Source organism: Thermobia domestica, chromosome 3, assembly GCF_964235325.1.
Source record: "Thermobia domestica chromosome 3, izTheDome1.hap1.1, whole genome shotgun sequence".
NCBI classification, from domain to species: domain Eukaryota; kingdom Metazoa; phylum Arthropoda; class Insecta; order Zygentoma; family Lepismatidae; genus Thermobia; species Thermobia domestica.
Window position 1 is genome coordinate 203,965,114 of NC_137456.1, and position 17,130 is coordinate 203,982,243.

General features: G+C 37.0%; 1 protein-coding gene across 15 annotated transcripts in view; it reads right to left on the reverse strand.

The window, feature by feature from the left end:
• LOC145680929 (armadillo repeat-containing protein 7-like) overlaps positions 1-17,130 on the reverse strand; it is a 141,575-nt gene that overhangs the window by 36,225 nt on the left and 88,220 nt on the right. For all 15 annotated transcript variants that reach the window (XR_014130700.1, XM_081752100.1, XM_081752099.1 and 12 more), the window contains one exon: positions 8,266-8,403. Coding sequence is in view for 14 of the 15 variants with exons in the window: in XM_081752100.1 (XP_081608226.1) it covers positions 8,266-8,403 (138 nt within the window). In the remaining variant the exon portion in view is untranslated. The remainder of the gene's footprint in view (positions 1-8,265; positions 8,404-17,130) is intronic.

Sequence of the window (17,130 nt, forward strand, 5' to 3'; positions counted from 1 at the left end):
CAATGAGGAAACTGCAACGGCGGTTGTTGCGTCGTTTGTGAAAAGTCCTAAACGAAGTACCCGTCGTGTGTCCCTAGCATGTGCAATAAGCCAATCCTCCGTTTTCCGGATATTGCACGCCAATCAGTGGCATCCTTACAAGCTGCACATGCAACATAAACTGAACGAGGATGACCCTGATCGCCGGTTGGAGTTCTGCATATGGGCTACTGAACAACACGAACTGGATCCTGCGTTTGCCAAGGGCATACTGTTCAGCGACGAGGCGTATTTCACTTTGAACGGGGAGGTTAATCGACATAATTGTCGATGCTGGTGTGACGCAAATCCGAACTGGGTTGATCTGAGTCGAGAACATAGTCCAGCGAAGGTGATGATGTGCTGTGGCATATGGGACACCCGCATCATTGGGCCATTTTTCATTTATTCCAAGGTAACAATAACACGAAATTTTTATATGCACATATACTATTAACATAGGAAACTGTACGTGTAAATAAAAATCACGATGTTTATACTTAACACAAACGAGTTTAATTGTTGTATATCCTAGCCTTACATACTTTCATGATGGTAGAGATTGCATAAAACAAATAACCGAAGACTAGAATAATTAAACTACACGGCATAAATTATTCTACAAACGATTGTTGCGGGTGAAGAACTGACGCTTTAAGGTTCTTCTTTAACTAAGTCTTTTTTTCTGCAGTGAACGTAGTCAGTTTTTTGGCCACCAGACGCTGCTTTTTCAATTATTCTCATTACTAGCCTCTGGTAAAAAGAATAAGCAATTTTGTAACGCTCACTGAAACTCAGCAAACGAAATCGACGAGCTTACACAGAAATACATATACCTCAGACCCATGCACCCCCCGAAACATAACATTATAAATAAAGGTACAAGTTTTACATATATATATATATACAATAAATTCTTACAATTGTTATTGGTAAAGAACCCGTGATAACTACAATGCGCCTTTGCGAAATCACGTCAAAGATAAACGGTTTTATTTGTTCTTCTGTATGGCCCAGTTCTGTACAGTTAGTAAAGAACCCATGAAGATATAGTGTGCCATTTACGTAAGGCGCCCTTGGGAAACCACATCAAAAATAACGGTTTTATTTATGCTTCTGTATAGCACAGTGAGTATACAATAAACACATACTGTTATTGTTGATAAAGAACCCCTGAAAGGTACAGTACGCCCTACGAAGCATCACATTATATGTAAGTGTTTTTAATTCTTCTTTTGAATACCAGTTTTGTATAGTAAATTCATATAGTGGTTGTTAGTAAAGAATCTGTGAAGGGTACTGTGCGCCCTTATGCAAGGCGGCCTGCGAGATACCACAATATAGATATTATTATTATTATTATTCTGTATACCAGTTTTGTATTATAAATTCATAAAAATAAATCTTTGAGTTTTACGTCCCACGGTAATGCCGGTTAGACTAAAGGAGACGGTGATAATGAGTAATGAGTGAAATGGTGGAATGAAGAAAATAGGAGGAAACGGGAGAACCCCGAGAAAACGCACGCACGCGGTGTTTGTCCACCACAAAGTTCACTTGGCGGGGGCTGGGATCGAACCCCGGACCCCAAGCACCAGAGGTGAACGCTCTACCACTGAGCCACCGCGGCCCCTATAAATTCATAAAGTTGCTATTGGCAGAGAACAGGTACAATCACTTTTCAAAAAATATGTATCAAGCCAGTAAAGCACATAACATGTAGGTCTATTTGGTAAGATAAAATGGCACACACACACATATTATATATATATATATATATATATATATATATATATATATATATATATAGGGTGTAAAATAATATAACAAACGTCGGGAGGTGATTCCAGACACCGAGCTAAAACGAAAAGTATACATCAACCTGGGTGTAAAAATGTCTCCTTGATCACCCGAAAATTTGTCGGAAAATGTAAAAACAGTTATAACTCAAGAACAAAACGTCGAATTGAAGTCGGGTAAAAGAGAATGGCCATTATTTTTAGTCGTAGATTCCTTTAGTATACAATTGGATATAGTGCACTGGCGGCTCAAGGATGACTCCCAAAGAAACCTGGTGTATTCTTTTGAGTATTTTATCAAACGTTGAATGAGGAAAATGAACAACAATCAAGTACAAGATTTCAACAATCAAAAAATAACAGTTCATAGTTCAACAGAATTCGAAATAAAGAGAGATACACATGTGTTGATTGATCTATTTTGTCTCAATACAAAATAAACCCTCGGAAGAAGAATTTAAATGAAACGAGGTCTTTAACGTATCACAGTTATATCTTCTAGGCTAATGGTGACGGATGATAAATGAACGACTTTCTGTCCAAGTTACGAGTGTGTAAAAATGGAAAAAAATAACTTTGATTCAGATTAGGAGTAAGTCAGGCGGCGTGTAAAGAAACATAACAACATGTAGTGTCTAAAAATGCAAAGATCGTATGTGATAATCGAGAGTACAACGGATTCTTTACATCGATTCCCAAATATTGTCTGAATACATTTTGGGCTAAAGTAAGCTACATTAAAAGATTTCCTCTAATATGTAATTCTGTGAAATATGATACCTTCGTGCACAGAAGCAACAAAAATGGAAGAAACGCGAGAAGATGTACACGCTGCATCGATACAAAGAAATACATTGGGATAGTATACTTGATTTATCCGTTACGTGAATTTTCTTCCAAAGATACTTTCGAGGGGGTTTTCCCCTAACTTGGAGTTGGCAAACCGCCCTTACCCCTGAGCTGCGAGAAACTACATTCCTATCGTGAGCATCCTCGTGTAGTCCACTTACATTTCGATTTTGTTACTACTGCAGAAATTTTCTAGAAAGCTCGTTGGAATTACATTCAAAAAATGGGGGGAAATTTTTTTTCGACGTTCTGATGTGTCTTGGAGCTGGATGGAATACCTACACAGAGGGAAGAGAATGTGACACTTTTGCGTACACGTAGCAGCACGTACGTAGCTCATAATACTTTCACTAAGGGCATGACACTTTGGTCACACACTACGGAACTATCGTCCCTTGTCTGCCAATTTCGAGTAGCTCGCAGAAGGTTGTCTTGCAGTTTTGTAGTGGAATGGCGCCAATTAGCGTGGCTGTGTTGTAGTAGGCATCTACGCAACTTGTGAGTGATATACATAGTCCGATGCTCTGGTGTTACATGTGGAATTGCTGTATTATATGATAGGAAGTGTTCTGTTCAACGGAACAGGGATGTGCCCAGGTATTCACAGTCGTGTAAAAGTGTAGACGTTGGTGTTTAAGTAAAATTAATAGTGTTCATTTGTACATGCCTGCACAATGGCAGATTACTACAGGGTTATTAAAAAAAAAGCACATCGGCTTTGTTACATCAAAGTGTGAACTTTATTTTTTCAAAACACACTAACAAAATTCATGAACATGTTCATCACACATTCTGATTTCAGGTATGATGAATGACGTCGGGCATATGATCTCCTCTACTGCGCTGACATGCAATAACTCTGTTCGTGAAATTCGCTACTGTCACGAACTACCGCAATGTTTTGCTCAGAACGACCACTACGACGACGCCTAGGACTTTTAATGTTCACAGTTGAACCCATTTCAATGAACTTTTTCATAAGTCTGCGAACTGTAGATGCATTCGGTGTCTCATTTCGCCCTAGAACCGCGCGATGTCACCTGACAGTTGCTCCGTTCTGATAAAAAAGTTTTTACAATTACCACACGTTGCGCTATAGTAAACTGCTCCATAGCTAGACACAGACTGAAGAAATGTGAGAAATTCACACTAAAGCAACAATCGGAATGTCCACGAGCTGGCAGATATGCACTTCATCTATGAATAGGCAATGGGAATAGCCTAGATGCGAGGCGTTTACATCGTGACCATCGCCCTCAAAGGAGAGTAACTTTTTCTGTATTTTTTCTACGTTTCCATCTTTGCCTTCGAGAGATAGGGTCTCTTCAATTTCCTCTAATTGAAATCTGAGGAAATCACACCATGTGGACAGTTGAATTTGAAGACAGCGTACTAGGAGTGATCAGAGACCGTCCTGAATTTACCAGTAGCCATGTGTAGGGCGTAAAAATCCAAATGCAGCTCAAGTGAACTATCAGAAGCAGAGATTTAGTGTGAGCATGCAGTGCGGTATGGTGGATAATTTTGTGGTAGGACCTTATTTATTACTGGCCCGCCTGTGTAGGAGTACGTATCTTTCATTTTTGCATAATGTTCTCCCAAAATTGTTAGAACATGTGCCTTTTAGCATAAGAGAGCAGATGTGATCCCAGGATGACAGTACACCTGCACATTTTGACAGGAAATGCAGACCTACCTAAATAAAACATTCCTCAAATCGTTGGATTGGGAGAAAAGGACCTGTGTTATGACCACCTTGTTTATCCTACCTCACACCCCTTGACAGGGCCGGATCTAGGGGGTTCAATTCGGAGCATTTGTCCCGGGGCGCAGTTGGTTGAGAATATGTAGAGGGCGCCATTTCGATGCAAAATTGGGAGGAAGGAGGGCAGATATACGTCTTTGCCCCGGGTGCAATATTTCGTAGATTCGACCTGCTCCTTGATTTCTTTTTTCGGGGGTATGAAACGTCTTTTGTATGCGACACCAACGACGACAGCCGAAGAACTAGATGCTCGAGTTAATATAGCTGCAGCAGTCATCTCCGAAATTTCAAGTGTATTTGACCGCACGTGGAAAAATTTCCTTCGCCGATGTCATCTTTCCAATGCGGTCAACGGTCGATAATAACAGACTGTGAACTGTTATTCTTCACAGCTGTTTCGTGTACACATACTGTATTGTACAAATACTGTACAAGCAGGGCCGGATTTAGGGAGGTGCACCGGTGCACGTGTATCCCCTCTTCGTTGCAAATATACACCATCTAAAATGAGAAGCTAGCAGTGAAAATAGCAACACTTTCCGAAACTTTCTGTTTGGTGCTTAAAAGAAAGAGGAGTTTTGCAAATGCAGTAGTTCAAGTCGATTTTCTGAAGGTTGAAGGAAAAGGATTCACCAAGCAAAGCAATATAACACTTCTTAAGTGGGGAAGAAAATATACGCCAGGAAGAGAGAAGAACAATTTTTCCTGCATATCACTTGCGACCTTCTTTAAAATACTCCCCCCCCCCCCCTTCCACGATGCTATGTATCAACGAAATCAGGTGTAAAGAATATTGTCACATCTTACTTTGAAGAGTTTCAAGGAGACTGGTTATCTTGGTAGTTATGGTGCATCCCCCTCAGAAAATCCTGGATCCGACCTTGTGTACACGGTATCTCTGAGTATTTCACAGGTATCATTATTTGTACAAATCGGTAGTTTGAAACTGCATTTCTTTGTATCACTCTACAACATGTGATATAGCTTGATTTGCGTCAAATTTCATTGCTTCTGTGCTCAGAATTATTATCTTCCACGGAATTACGTATTACGAGGAGGAAATCTTTTAATACGGCTTATTTTCGCCCAAATTGTATTCACATAATTTGTGGGAAACATTATTGTCATGTGAAGAATCCCTTGTAGTCTCGTTCATCATACATGATCTTTGCCACCTGACTGTCTTATGCACAGTCGTTATAAACTTAATCTGGATCAAAGTTATTTTCTCCATTTTTACACACACTCTTAACTTGGGCAAGAAGCCGTTCATTTATCACCCATCACCATTAGCCTAGAAATTGTAAAGAAAGAAACAGAGCAATTTCAATCTAGATTTACGAAATGCGGTAATGAAATAGATCTATTCGGTAACATAACATGAAATTTATTGGCCAATGTTGTATGGTTGCAGATTGGAAACCATCACCCCATTTTTTCTCTAACTTATATCTTCACTTGTCAATATCGATTATTTTTTCCTTTCCAAATAGTAATACTTTCTCCTCATTCTTAAGCAACGAAGGGAAATCAACAAGGCCATGAAAGCATACTATGAAAGTAAATATCACGATATAGGGAACTTAGGAAATGTGAGGAGATATGAACAAATACGGTAGTAAATTAAATAAATATAAATTTATTATAAGAAATATAGTTTAAACACGATTGTATAAAATACAACAGTTGAAGTTCTATGAAAATGGTGAGAAATTGTATGGAATGATGTACCAATATCAATGGCTGCTTGAAGCGTAGCTATCACTGAGGTCCCCTTATTATTAACATGTAATATTAAATTGTCAGCCGTTAATGAAATTTTACCAATAACAGATGATGTAGGAAATGTATAAATTGACAGCGCAATTCAGTTATTTTCACTGGAGGCACCAAACATCTACAAAAGGAAAGTCACATCGGCAGTGGCGGCGAAATCGACTTTGACTCCACCCCACAAACACCCCTGGGACCTCCAATGCTGTAAGGCACTGGGCTCCAGGTTTCGAGACTTTCAATAATTGCTCACTTTGGAAGCATCTTTATAAATTCTGATATAAGGTACACATTTACAGGCAAAATAATAATGAATTTGCAATTACACAAATGAATTTACAATTACACAATCACATATTCTGTACCTCTCTTACATTCAGAATCATTGAATTTGATTTTAAATATTTTACTCAGCACAAAGAATTCAATCCATTTAAGAAGTGGAAAACAGTTGATGTTTCCAACACTACTCAACCTACTTTTTCATTTGAATTTCTTAATCAGTTCTATAAAAAGTATTTGTTTACATAACTATTAACATAATACTGATTAACAAAGTAGATACAGAAAACTAAGTAATGGTGAAAACTTAATTAGCTTCATTTCTCATGAATTTATAATACTTATTAACTTGTAAAATTGCGGCACAAAATATTTTTTATGAAATTCAAGTATGCATTCAATACAATTTTGAACTTTCTTTTCCAATTTACTTTAAAAGTTAAAAAAATGCGCTTACCATTACAGGTCGTTTATCTGGTGAGAATAAATTTTTTAACTTTTCCACATTTTCCAGGCCACAATTCATCAGTTTCTAGGTCTATATATAATGTAGAACAGCAACTATATTTTCCCAACGAGGACGTTGTCACATATCATGTATGTACATGTATATGCAAATACAGAGGTTTTGAAAAAAAAAAAAAAAACTTATTTCATAAAATATTTCCTACCAAATAGCCAAGTAAGGGAAAAAGAGCAACGGGTTCTCGGGTTCTGACAAGTAAAATTCCGTACTCAAAATTTCCTGACTTTTCCACTCATATTATATATATATAGAGAGAGAGAGAGAGAAAGAGAGAGAGAGAGAGAGAAGATCTTAACATGTGATTTCTTTCATTTGACTTGTACATGTACAACTTAAGTCTGAAAAATGTGAATGACTGAAGAAAGAAGAGATAAGAAATACAGGTGATGAAAATATATTATTCATAAGTTAGTATATGGTAACACTATTCTATTACAGATATATGAGAAAAATTTGTCACAGAAAGAAGAGACAATGTAATTATTGATTAAATGTATGGCAAGATTTAAGTTGATGTAGGTGTAATAAGATATAAATAGGGTAAAGAATAATCTTCAACAACATCTGGGAAGCCATAATAGAGAAACGAGACAATTGATTACTATAGTTGCTCATCGCACAATGACCAATTACGAAAGAAGTTTTGTGAACATACTAGTTTTCCAACATACTAGTACTAATTTAGCTCCAACATTTTAGTATACTATAATAAAAAAATGGAACTTATATTTTAATCTTTGACCAAACAGATCGACGAAACTTACTTATTCATTACTTTACACATTATGTTCCTCCATATTTGCGCTAGATTGAACTGGAACAGAAACTTGGATTTTCATTTAAGCAGAAATGGATTTAAGAAAGTTCCATAACTCCAAACGTCGATGACAGCCGTAGACTGCACAGCTCTGATAAGGAATGTAGATGATTCGATTCCAGATATGTAAGTTTATGGTAGACGGTAGGTGGTAGACAATGACACGATTTCTCGATGTTGTTCGTTTCTATACACTACTAACTCTCCACCAAGTACTTCATCACAATTATTTGCATATTTAATTTGTTTCCTTTAGCCTAAATATTGAATTTAGCTTTCAATTCATTTCAGTATTTTTTACGATTACTTTTTGATTGAAAAAGGAATACAAATTATTTTATAATTATGTTTTGATTTTAGAATTGAAATCTGAGCTTTCATTGAGGAAGTGCTTGTACAAACTAGCATCACTTTGCTTTATATTGACTCAAATTACCTGTTTTCGATTCTGGTGTAACAAGAAACATCAAAGTTGTAATTGCTGAAATAACAGTTTCTTCGTCGGCAGACGATAACAAATTAGCAATCAGTTTCACACCTCCACAATGAAGAATATAACCTTTGTTTTCACGATCTGAAACGAAAATACAAACATGTGAAAACAAAAATAAAAACAATAAATAGAGACATAAACTGGCAGAATATTTTGTCAGGTATTCAGCATTATCTTCAGACATACCTTTCTTACTGCCTCCCGGTTAATATTAGAGGTCTGTAACTACAAGAAAAATGTTTCCATTGAAAATAACTGCATGCAAACAAGAATATTTATGTTTATGATGAGCTGTCACTCCATAGCACAATGAATCCATTATTTTTTTCTAAGTCTATTGTTGGTATAATTGGTAGTTCAATTCTAAACCAGCATACTCTATTTAATAATGTCTAAAAAAATAAGAGAGTGAGCTGATGTTCTCTATTCATATATTCGTATAAAAGTACTAAAATCTCAGTATACCTTACACAAAAAATTTTCCATAAGTTGTGGAGTATTTCGGTCATTTATTATTATTATTATTATTATTATTATTATTATTATTATTATTATTATTATTATTATTATTATTATTATTATTAAGTAAATTAGGTATGCGTGCTGGTTCAATATTTTTCAGGATATGCAATTTTAATACTGTGTGAAGGATTGGTTGTGTAAAAGTGGACATGAATGATAAAAATAAAAATATGTGTAGAGCTCTCTTGTGGCTAAGCGGTTAGCACACGCGCCTTTGGCGTGGGAGACCCGGTTTCGATTCCCAGCGGAAGCTTATGTGGTTCAGTTCCCACGTTAAACTGTAGGTCCACGTCTCAAATAGCCTCGCTGTGAATGGGACGCTAAACTCAAAATCAAGAAATACGTGTATACATGAACAAAGTGCGTGTATAAAAAAACCACAAACCACCTCTTGATCTTTAGTGAATCAGCCTTCATAGAGGACTATCCGGGGTTCTCTGTTTGATGTTTCATGTTAAAGATCTACCGTCAAATATTGAACAGGGAAGCTATATATATGTAGACGACACAAACATTATAGTAAGAGTCAATAATAACACAAGATAACGAAATCAAGATATTAATGTTAGATATATTAATTCCACAACAATTTAATCTTAAATACTAGTAAAACAAAATGACGATTCGCCTACAGGTTTCCTAGCTAATGCAACACACATATCCACATTTAACCATTAACTGAAGAGTTCCAAATTATATCAAGTGTCATAGCTATGACCCAAATATCACGTCTAATTGTGCTTATAGAACATTCCATCTGTCTCATTCTTCAATGTTAAAATGAAAGAAACTACCAATTTCTCTAAACTTTCTCGCTCGTATGTCTTACATTAAATTCTATCATGCTGGAATTACTGAGGAAACTTTTGAAATACGAACAAAGCTATAAGAGACGTTTTCGGAAAACTTACAAGGAGAAAGTAGATGTTGGTAAATGAACTTTGCGGCCATCTTTTGCGAGGTAGTAGAGCACATTTAAAGCGTTAATATCACAAACTAGGAGAGCATAATAGCCAGAAGTAGCTTAGAAAAAGGGTCTTAAAGTTTCCGACTCGCCACATATATGATACGACGCGTAACGTTATCAAGTGACGGCGTGACAGAGTGAAGAGCATCTATAACTCACGTGCAAAGGGTCTCGAGTTCGATTCCAGTTCGAATCAGTTTTTTTTTCTTTTACCAATAAAGTAGTCATTTGTAACTACAAGTAAAATATTAATTCACCACATGTTTATGATGCATAAAATAGAAATGTTGAAATCAACTGGAAAACCTTTCAATGCTCCATGTTAACTAGCAACAAAATGTAACCTATTCCGTAAATATACTGATATCACGAGTTATATTATGGTAACCACATTCGTTACGTTAAAATGTTCTTGACGCTTCGTGTCTATATCTGTGGAAAGTGTGCGAATTATAAGGGGGATGAGGAGGAAATCCCCTTTGGGAATACTTGATGTATGCTGTAGGCAAATCGACTTTGGTAACCGTAATATAACTCGTGATATCAATATATCTACGGAATAGGCTACATTTTGTTGCTATTTAACATGTAACATTGAAAGGTTTTACAACTGATTTCAATATTTCTATTGTTTTATGCATTATAAACATATGGTGAATTAATATTTTACTTGTAGTTACAAATGGCTACTTTACTGGTAAAAGCAAAAAAGCTGATTCGAGCGAGAATCGAATCCGAGACCCTTTGCACGTGAATCATAGAAGCTCCTCACCCTAACACGCCGTCACTTGATAACTTTAGGCGTCGTATCATATGCGGCTAGTCGGAAACTTTAAGACGCTTCTTCTAGGCTATTTCTGACTATTGCGCTCTCCCAGTTTGTGCACTCGCGAAAGATGGTCTCAAAGTTCATTTACCAAAGTCTGTTTTCTTGTTAGTCTGAAGAAAAATTATCACCAAGAGTACTCTCCCTTACGGATCTTTTCATGAGAAATCACGCCGAATTGAAGAATCCTGACTGGGATATGAACAGAATACCTACACAGTTTACGAAAAAAATACCGTATAAAACTCACTAACAAGAATAAACTACTCCATGTGAATTGTTTCGTGACAAATCATTTACTCCATATTGTAGACTTTATAATAGAACATTTAAGTAATACTGTGCAGTACTACGCAATACTATGAAATTAGCGTACGAGAGAGTATCGAAACGTTTGTGCAATCACTTAGAAGGTGACGAACTATGAACCTCCATCGGACACGCATTTTACAGTTAGGTTCTTAGAACTACTTTTTTTTCTTTTTTAGGTAAATCACTGACGATACGATGATTGACAAGCTTGAGGCATGGAGCGTCATAAAATTCTTCCATCTTCAGGGCAAATCAGAAAGCGATCCATGAAGAGATGAAAAATGTCTATGGGGATACATGCCCATCCTACGAGATGGTATCCAAGTGGAAACGGCAATTCCAAACTGGACACATGACCACCGCAGACCCTTTCAGATCTGGAAGACCATCTGAAGACTGATCATGCCGCCTTGACGGAGAAAGTTGAGATTATAATGGAAGACAGGAGGATAACCATTCAAATGTTATGTGTGCAACAAGTATGAGTGACGGGTCTGCCTGGAATATCATCACACCCAGCTGCATCTTCAAAAAGTGTCAGCATCGGGGGGGGGGGGGGCACGACTGCTCGTAACTTTCTAGAAGAGAAATCACGAGGACGTTGCAAGAGAAATGCCGCATCGCTATAAGGTGGATGAAGAGGACTGTTTTGTTAGACTTTGAATGAAAGTTGGTTTTATCTTTATGACCTAGAAACAAAGGAAATATGCAAACAATGGAACATCCCTTTTCTTCCAGCCCCTAAAAAATATACGAATGCAGAAGTATGCCGCCAAGGTGATGCTTTCTGTTTTCTGGTGCTATGAAAGGGTCATCATGACAGATTACCTACCACAAGGACGAACTATTACTAGTACTTATTATTCCAATCTCCTGACTAAGTTACGAGAGGAACTGAGGAAGAAACGTCGTGGATAGGTCATAAAACGGCTGTTGGCAGGCAACGCACCAGCTCATTCCACCCATGCATCCATGATGAAGGCAGTGAAATTAGGGTATAAAATATTGCCTATCCCCATACTTACCAGACCTAGCACCAAGTGACTTCTTTCTCTTCCCAGAAATGAAGCGTCTACTCAGAGGACGCCAGTTTGACAGTAGGGATGACGTCATTTCTGAAGTTGAACTGCAGTTTCAAAGCCGAACTGCAGACTTTTACAAAACGGGCTTACAGAAAGTAAAGAGCCACTGCTAAAATGTGTTGTTAGGCACGGTGACTACGTAGAGAAGGACTAATACCACCAAGATGTCCGAGTTCTCCAGAGTGGGTTTCTTTTAGGTGATTGCACGAACTTTTTGACACCCCTTCGTAAAGTTACTACAGCTACATACTCAATGGACTATTTAAATTGTTGTTAAAATCAATTTACTTAAAATCCTTTCTAAATCTCATTCAATTTATTAACTTAACTTCAAAAAACCATTTATATTGCCAGTACATTGCCAGACAAGTATTTGTAAAATAATCGAATTCATTTAATCATTCTGTAAGAAAACCAATAAACGACAGACTAATATTTCTTCAACTATCACGCCACATTCCTTTGGGTGCACGAGCCTTCTTGTTTGTATGACCGAAGACGTCATCCTTCTCGCCTAACAAAACTGTTGGGAAGAAACTTTTCGAGGTGGATTGTGTAGATAGAAGTAGAGCGAAGTCATAGCCACAGCAACCACTATTAGAGGCTCGGATCATCTTCAGACCGATCAGTAATTGGGACCTGCGAGAGTTAATCACCACAGAAGTGGTCCATAAAACGAAATTCAGGCTACCAACTAGCTATCATTAAACTGAGTTACGACCATCCATTCGTAGTCCTTGCAGATTTGACGAGATATGAAACCCAATTGTCAAGTTCAGCATTGGTTTTATTGCATCTACGCCAGAAGTTACACAACTTTGGAGTCATCTCACCAACTGGAACAACTTAGCGTCGCAAAGAACAAAGGATAATTAAGGTAAGTGTTCATTTCCTATCACTTCTAGTAGTTAAATTCCTTCTAGTTTAAATAGTTCCTTCTGAATAGCCTATAATCATTTGAAACGAGGGAAGGGCGTGATGTCACTCAGAGATAATTGCACCAAATTTGGTGTAGGAGTAGATAATGGGAATAGGAAAGAACGTGTGGAAACATTCGTTTCGCAGACGTTCGAAATCAGAAATAATGGGCCCTACAGTTCTGAAGAAGTACGGCCTGTCAATCAGATATCGATGAGACGAATCGACTGCTCGCTGTTGCGGCCAAGGCAGAAGAAGTTAAATAAAGTAAAATGAAAACAGAAAAGATGAGCTAAACAGAAAATGAGCCAATGTCTGCCCTCAGTCCCACTAGGCGAATGCCGGGATATTAAATCTGTTAATTGCCCTATTGTTGCCGTTACCAATTGGGTATGCGTCACTAGTTTGCTAAATGAAATTATATTTAAAAAATAAAGAAAATATATACAAAAACTAATCATGGGCGTCGCCAGAAGTTTTCCAGGGAAGGAGTCGAAATAAAGTTGCTGTATTTCTTCACACTATAAGATGCTGTCAGTACGCAAGCATTAAATGTTTGAACATCACCAATATTAACTGATTTCATTTGTACGGGTGTTTGATATCTACGACGTGGCGCTCTCCAAAATTAAAGTGTCGTGTGTTTGAGAGGCGAATTTAAATATATATTTCGAGATTAACTAACTAACTCACTCGCTCTATGGCCTATGGAAACCGGAGGTTCAATGCCGCGTTCACAAAAGCTCTCCACTGACTTCTATCCTTAGTTAACTGCATCCAGTTGTTACTTTGTATTCCAATCTCTGCGAGATCCATCTTAATATTGTCCTCCCATCTGCGCCTAGGTCTTCCTAATGGTCGTTTTCCGATTGGTCTTCCAGTCAAGATTTTGAAAGCGTTTCTACTTTCTTCCATTCTAGCTACATGACCTGCCCATCTAAGCCTCCTAGACTTGACGACCCTAACAATGTTGGGTAAACCGTATAAATTATGTAGTTCCTCGTTATGAAGTTTCCGCCATTCCCCATTCCCGTTCCTCTTGGGTCCGAATATTCGTCTCAGGATCTTGTTCTCAAATACTTTCAGTCTATGTTCTTCCCTCAGAGTAAGCGACCATGTTTCGCAACCATACAGAACAACGGGCATGATTATCGTTTTGTATATTTTAAGCTTAAAGCTTAAATATTTCGGGATTAGTGATGTTTAAAATGGGAATGACTGTGGACGGCCATAACAAAATAACCGTTTGAATACATATAAGGTTGTTCATTAACACAACTACGTTAACGCAAAGAATAAAGGAAAGATTTGAATTTGGTCTACTCACCACTAGAAAGCAGCAAAACGTATTGGACAGAAACAGCCTCATAACAACTGCGTTCATGACTCCAAATATAACACACACACTGAACTTCAATAGCGTGAATACAAAATGAACATAAGCGTTTCACTTCTGTTGCCTAGCACACATAAGACAGAACGTCTTCACTGTCTACACACATGCCAAGTTCGTACAGTTAGCTTCCAAATTGGTCTCAACAAGATTAGAAAATACCGTAGTTAACCTTAATATTCCGTACCTTAATATACCTTAGCTAAATACTGTTTTTTTTGACATAATGAAACAGTTGTTAACAGAACTATTAAAAAATATAAAAGTATAACAGGCACACACAATACCAGGAACTGCATTCAAAAAATAAATATGCTAAAAAAAAACACACACGTTCAGTATGAAACCGATGCTTTTTTTTTAATACTTCAATTCCTCTTTATAGAGATAAGGTGGGTAAATGCAAGGGCAGTTGATGATTTAGTATCCCGGCATTTGCCTGGTGGGACTTAGGGCGGACATTGGCGCATTTTCCGTTCAGCTCATCTTTTACTTCTTTGCATTGGTCGTAACAGTGAACAAAGGCTCCGACCCATCAATATCTGATTGGCAGGCCATACTTTTCTCCTGAACTGTAGGGCCAATTATTTCTGATTCCGAACGTCTGCGAAATGAATGCTTCCACACGACTCTTTTCTATTCCCATTACCTACTCCTACACCAAATTTGGTGCAATTATCTCTGACTGACATTGCGCCCTTCCTTCGTTAGTTGCGTGTGAATTATCAGTTCTCATACCCATTTACATTTTTTTAAGTAATTTATTTGTCAATTCCTGAGCTAATTGAATTGACATTGCACATCTGCACATGGCAGAGATTTAGCAAGGTTTCAATCTGTGTAGTGCCTCTTATCTTCCGGCACATAATATTGATATGCTGTATTTCAATACTTTTAAGTCTCTCTAGAAATTTTGAAGCAGCATATTCTTATTTTTTGAAAGAGTGAAGTAAAATTTTATTAATTTTTCCTTCCAACCCGTCCTATCTACGATCATAAATTTGTTCATTAAGAGCAACTAAATTTCTTTTCATCTGTGGTTTCGCCTGCATTAATATTTTGAGCAGAGTTGTTTGTCGCTGATATATATTCCCTCCCAGGAATATATTTTTTTTCTACAATATAAGATCACAGTGTTTAGCTATTATTGCTATTAGTATTTAAGCTAGCTATAAGGAGATATATCTTTCTTTACTGTTGTTTTGGCATATATATATATATATATATATATTGGTATAAGGTATTGGGTTATTTACAATAGTAGAGAATATTTTGATTTAGAATTGAACAGTTAGTGAATTGGAAAACATGATTATAATACACAATAGTCAGATCGTTCCCTACTCTTTGGACTGAATAGTTAAGATGCCGATGCTTTACGGCAAACTTTATGATCATGTTCATACATTCTTCAACGTCCTTGAAGACTATGCAGTAATACGTTCTTTAAAAGACGTACAGAAAATACATATTTTGCCTTATCGCTTAGATGACGGAGCTTGTGTATTTTTGCTTGTATTGCAATGTAATGCCAAATATGACAATCTTACGCATTTAAATATAAAGTGGAAAACCATAGATGTATTCCACGACAATGTTATTTTGCTTAGAAAAACAAATTAGACAAAGAGAACAATTGAATTCCGAACCAATCTTAAATTATGTTTCTGAAAAGTTGGAATTCGTTTTGCTTCTAATAATTCCGTAACAGATCAAATATTGATGCTGTATCATAAAAAGTTTATTACCACCTTACCATTTAGCTGTGTCAAACGGAACATTTACTACTGTCATTAACATTATGAAGCATTTTGAGGACAGGATTAATTTCTTAGTCAATTTGCGTCTCAAGCGGACAAAGTTCTTGAACATGGGACAAGAACGTGATTTATTTCTTCTGGCGAACATCAAACGCAGCAAAATTAGAATTTTCTTTTTATAAAGCAACTGAAAGCTCGCATTTCTTTTCAAGGCAGACAAAATTGTCTGATCACCTAGCTAAAATAAAACAACTAGCCATTCTTGCTGAACGCATGAACCAGAGGAAGTCCTCTCACGCACACATACAAAGATCTGTGAGAACAGAAAGCAATGCACTAAATCCCATCCTCGCTTTTTTTTATGTATGTCAATCACCCGGAGATCTATCAGACCAACTCATTTTCTGTGTGCGTAAGTTTCATAAATTTCTATTCGGAAGGCATTTTAAAATTATTGCAGATTCACAGCCTGTAAAATGGATTTTCGGGTTGAAAGCTGCACCCGATTGTGCTTCCCCGAGAATACAAAGATGGTTTTTAATGTTAACGAATTATGATTACCATATTGTATATAGTAAATCTGTGAAATTAGCGGATTACTTATCTAGATTTCTCTTAAAGGTGTCAACGGAGGAAGAACACGTAGCTCCTGATTTCTTCCACTATTTTAGAGAAAGATGAGATTGAGGAAGAATCCAAGAAAGATCACATGATTTTAAAAATTAAAGAATCGATGATGAAAGGTTGGCCTAAAAGATTGCCTCCTTGTTTTGATTTCAAAGAATATCAAGACATGTTCAAAAAACGTTTTCAATTAGAATAACATAAGGAATGTATTTTTTGGAAAGGATGAATGGTAATTCCTAGACAGTTAAACGGTACATGAGAAAGTTACACCAGAACCATCTAGGAGAATATGGTACACTTAAATTAGCATCTAATGAGGTTTGGTGGCCAGACATGGTTAATGATTTGCGTTGCTACTTAAGGAAGTGTGAGATTTGTGCTGCGGTGGCAAACAATGTACC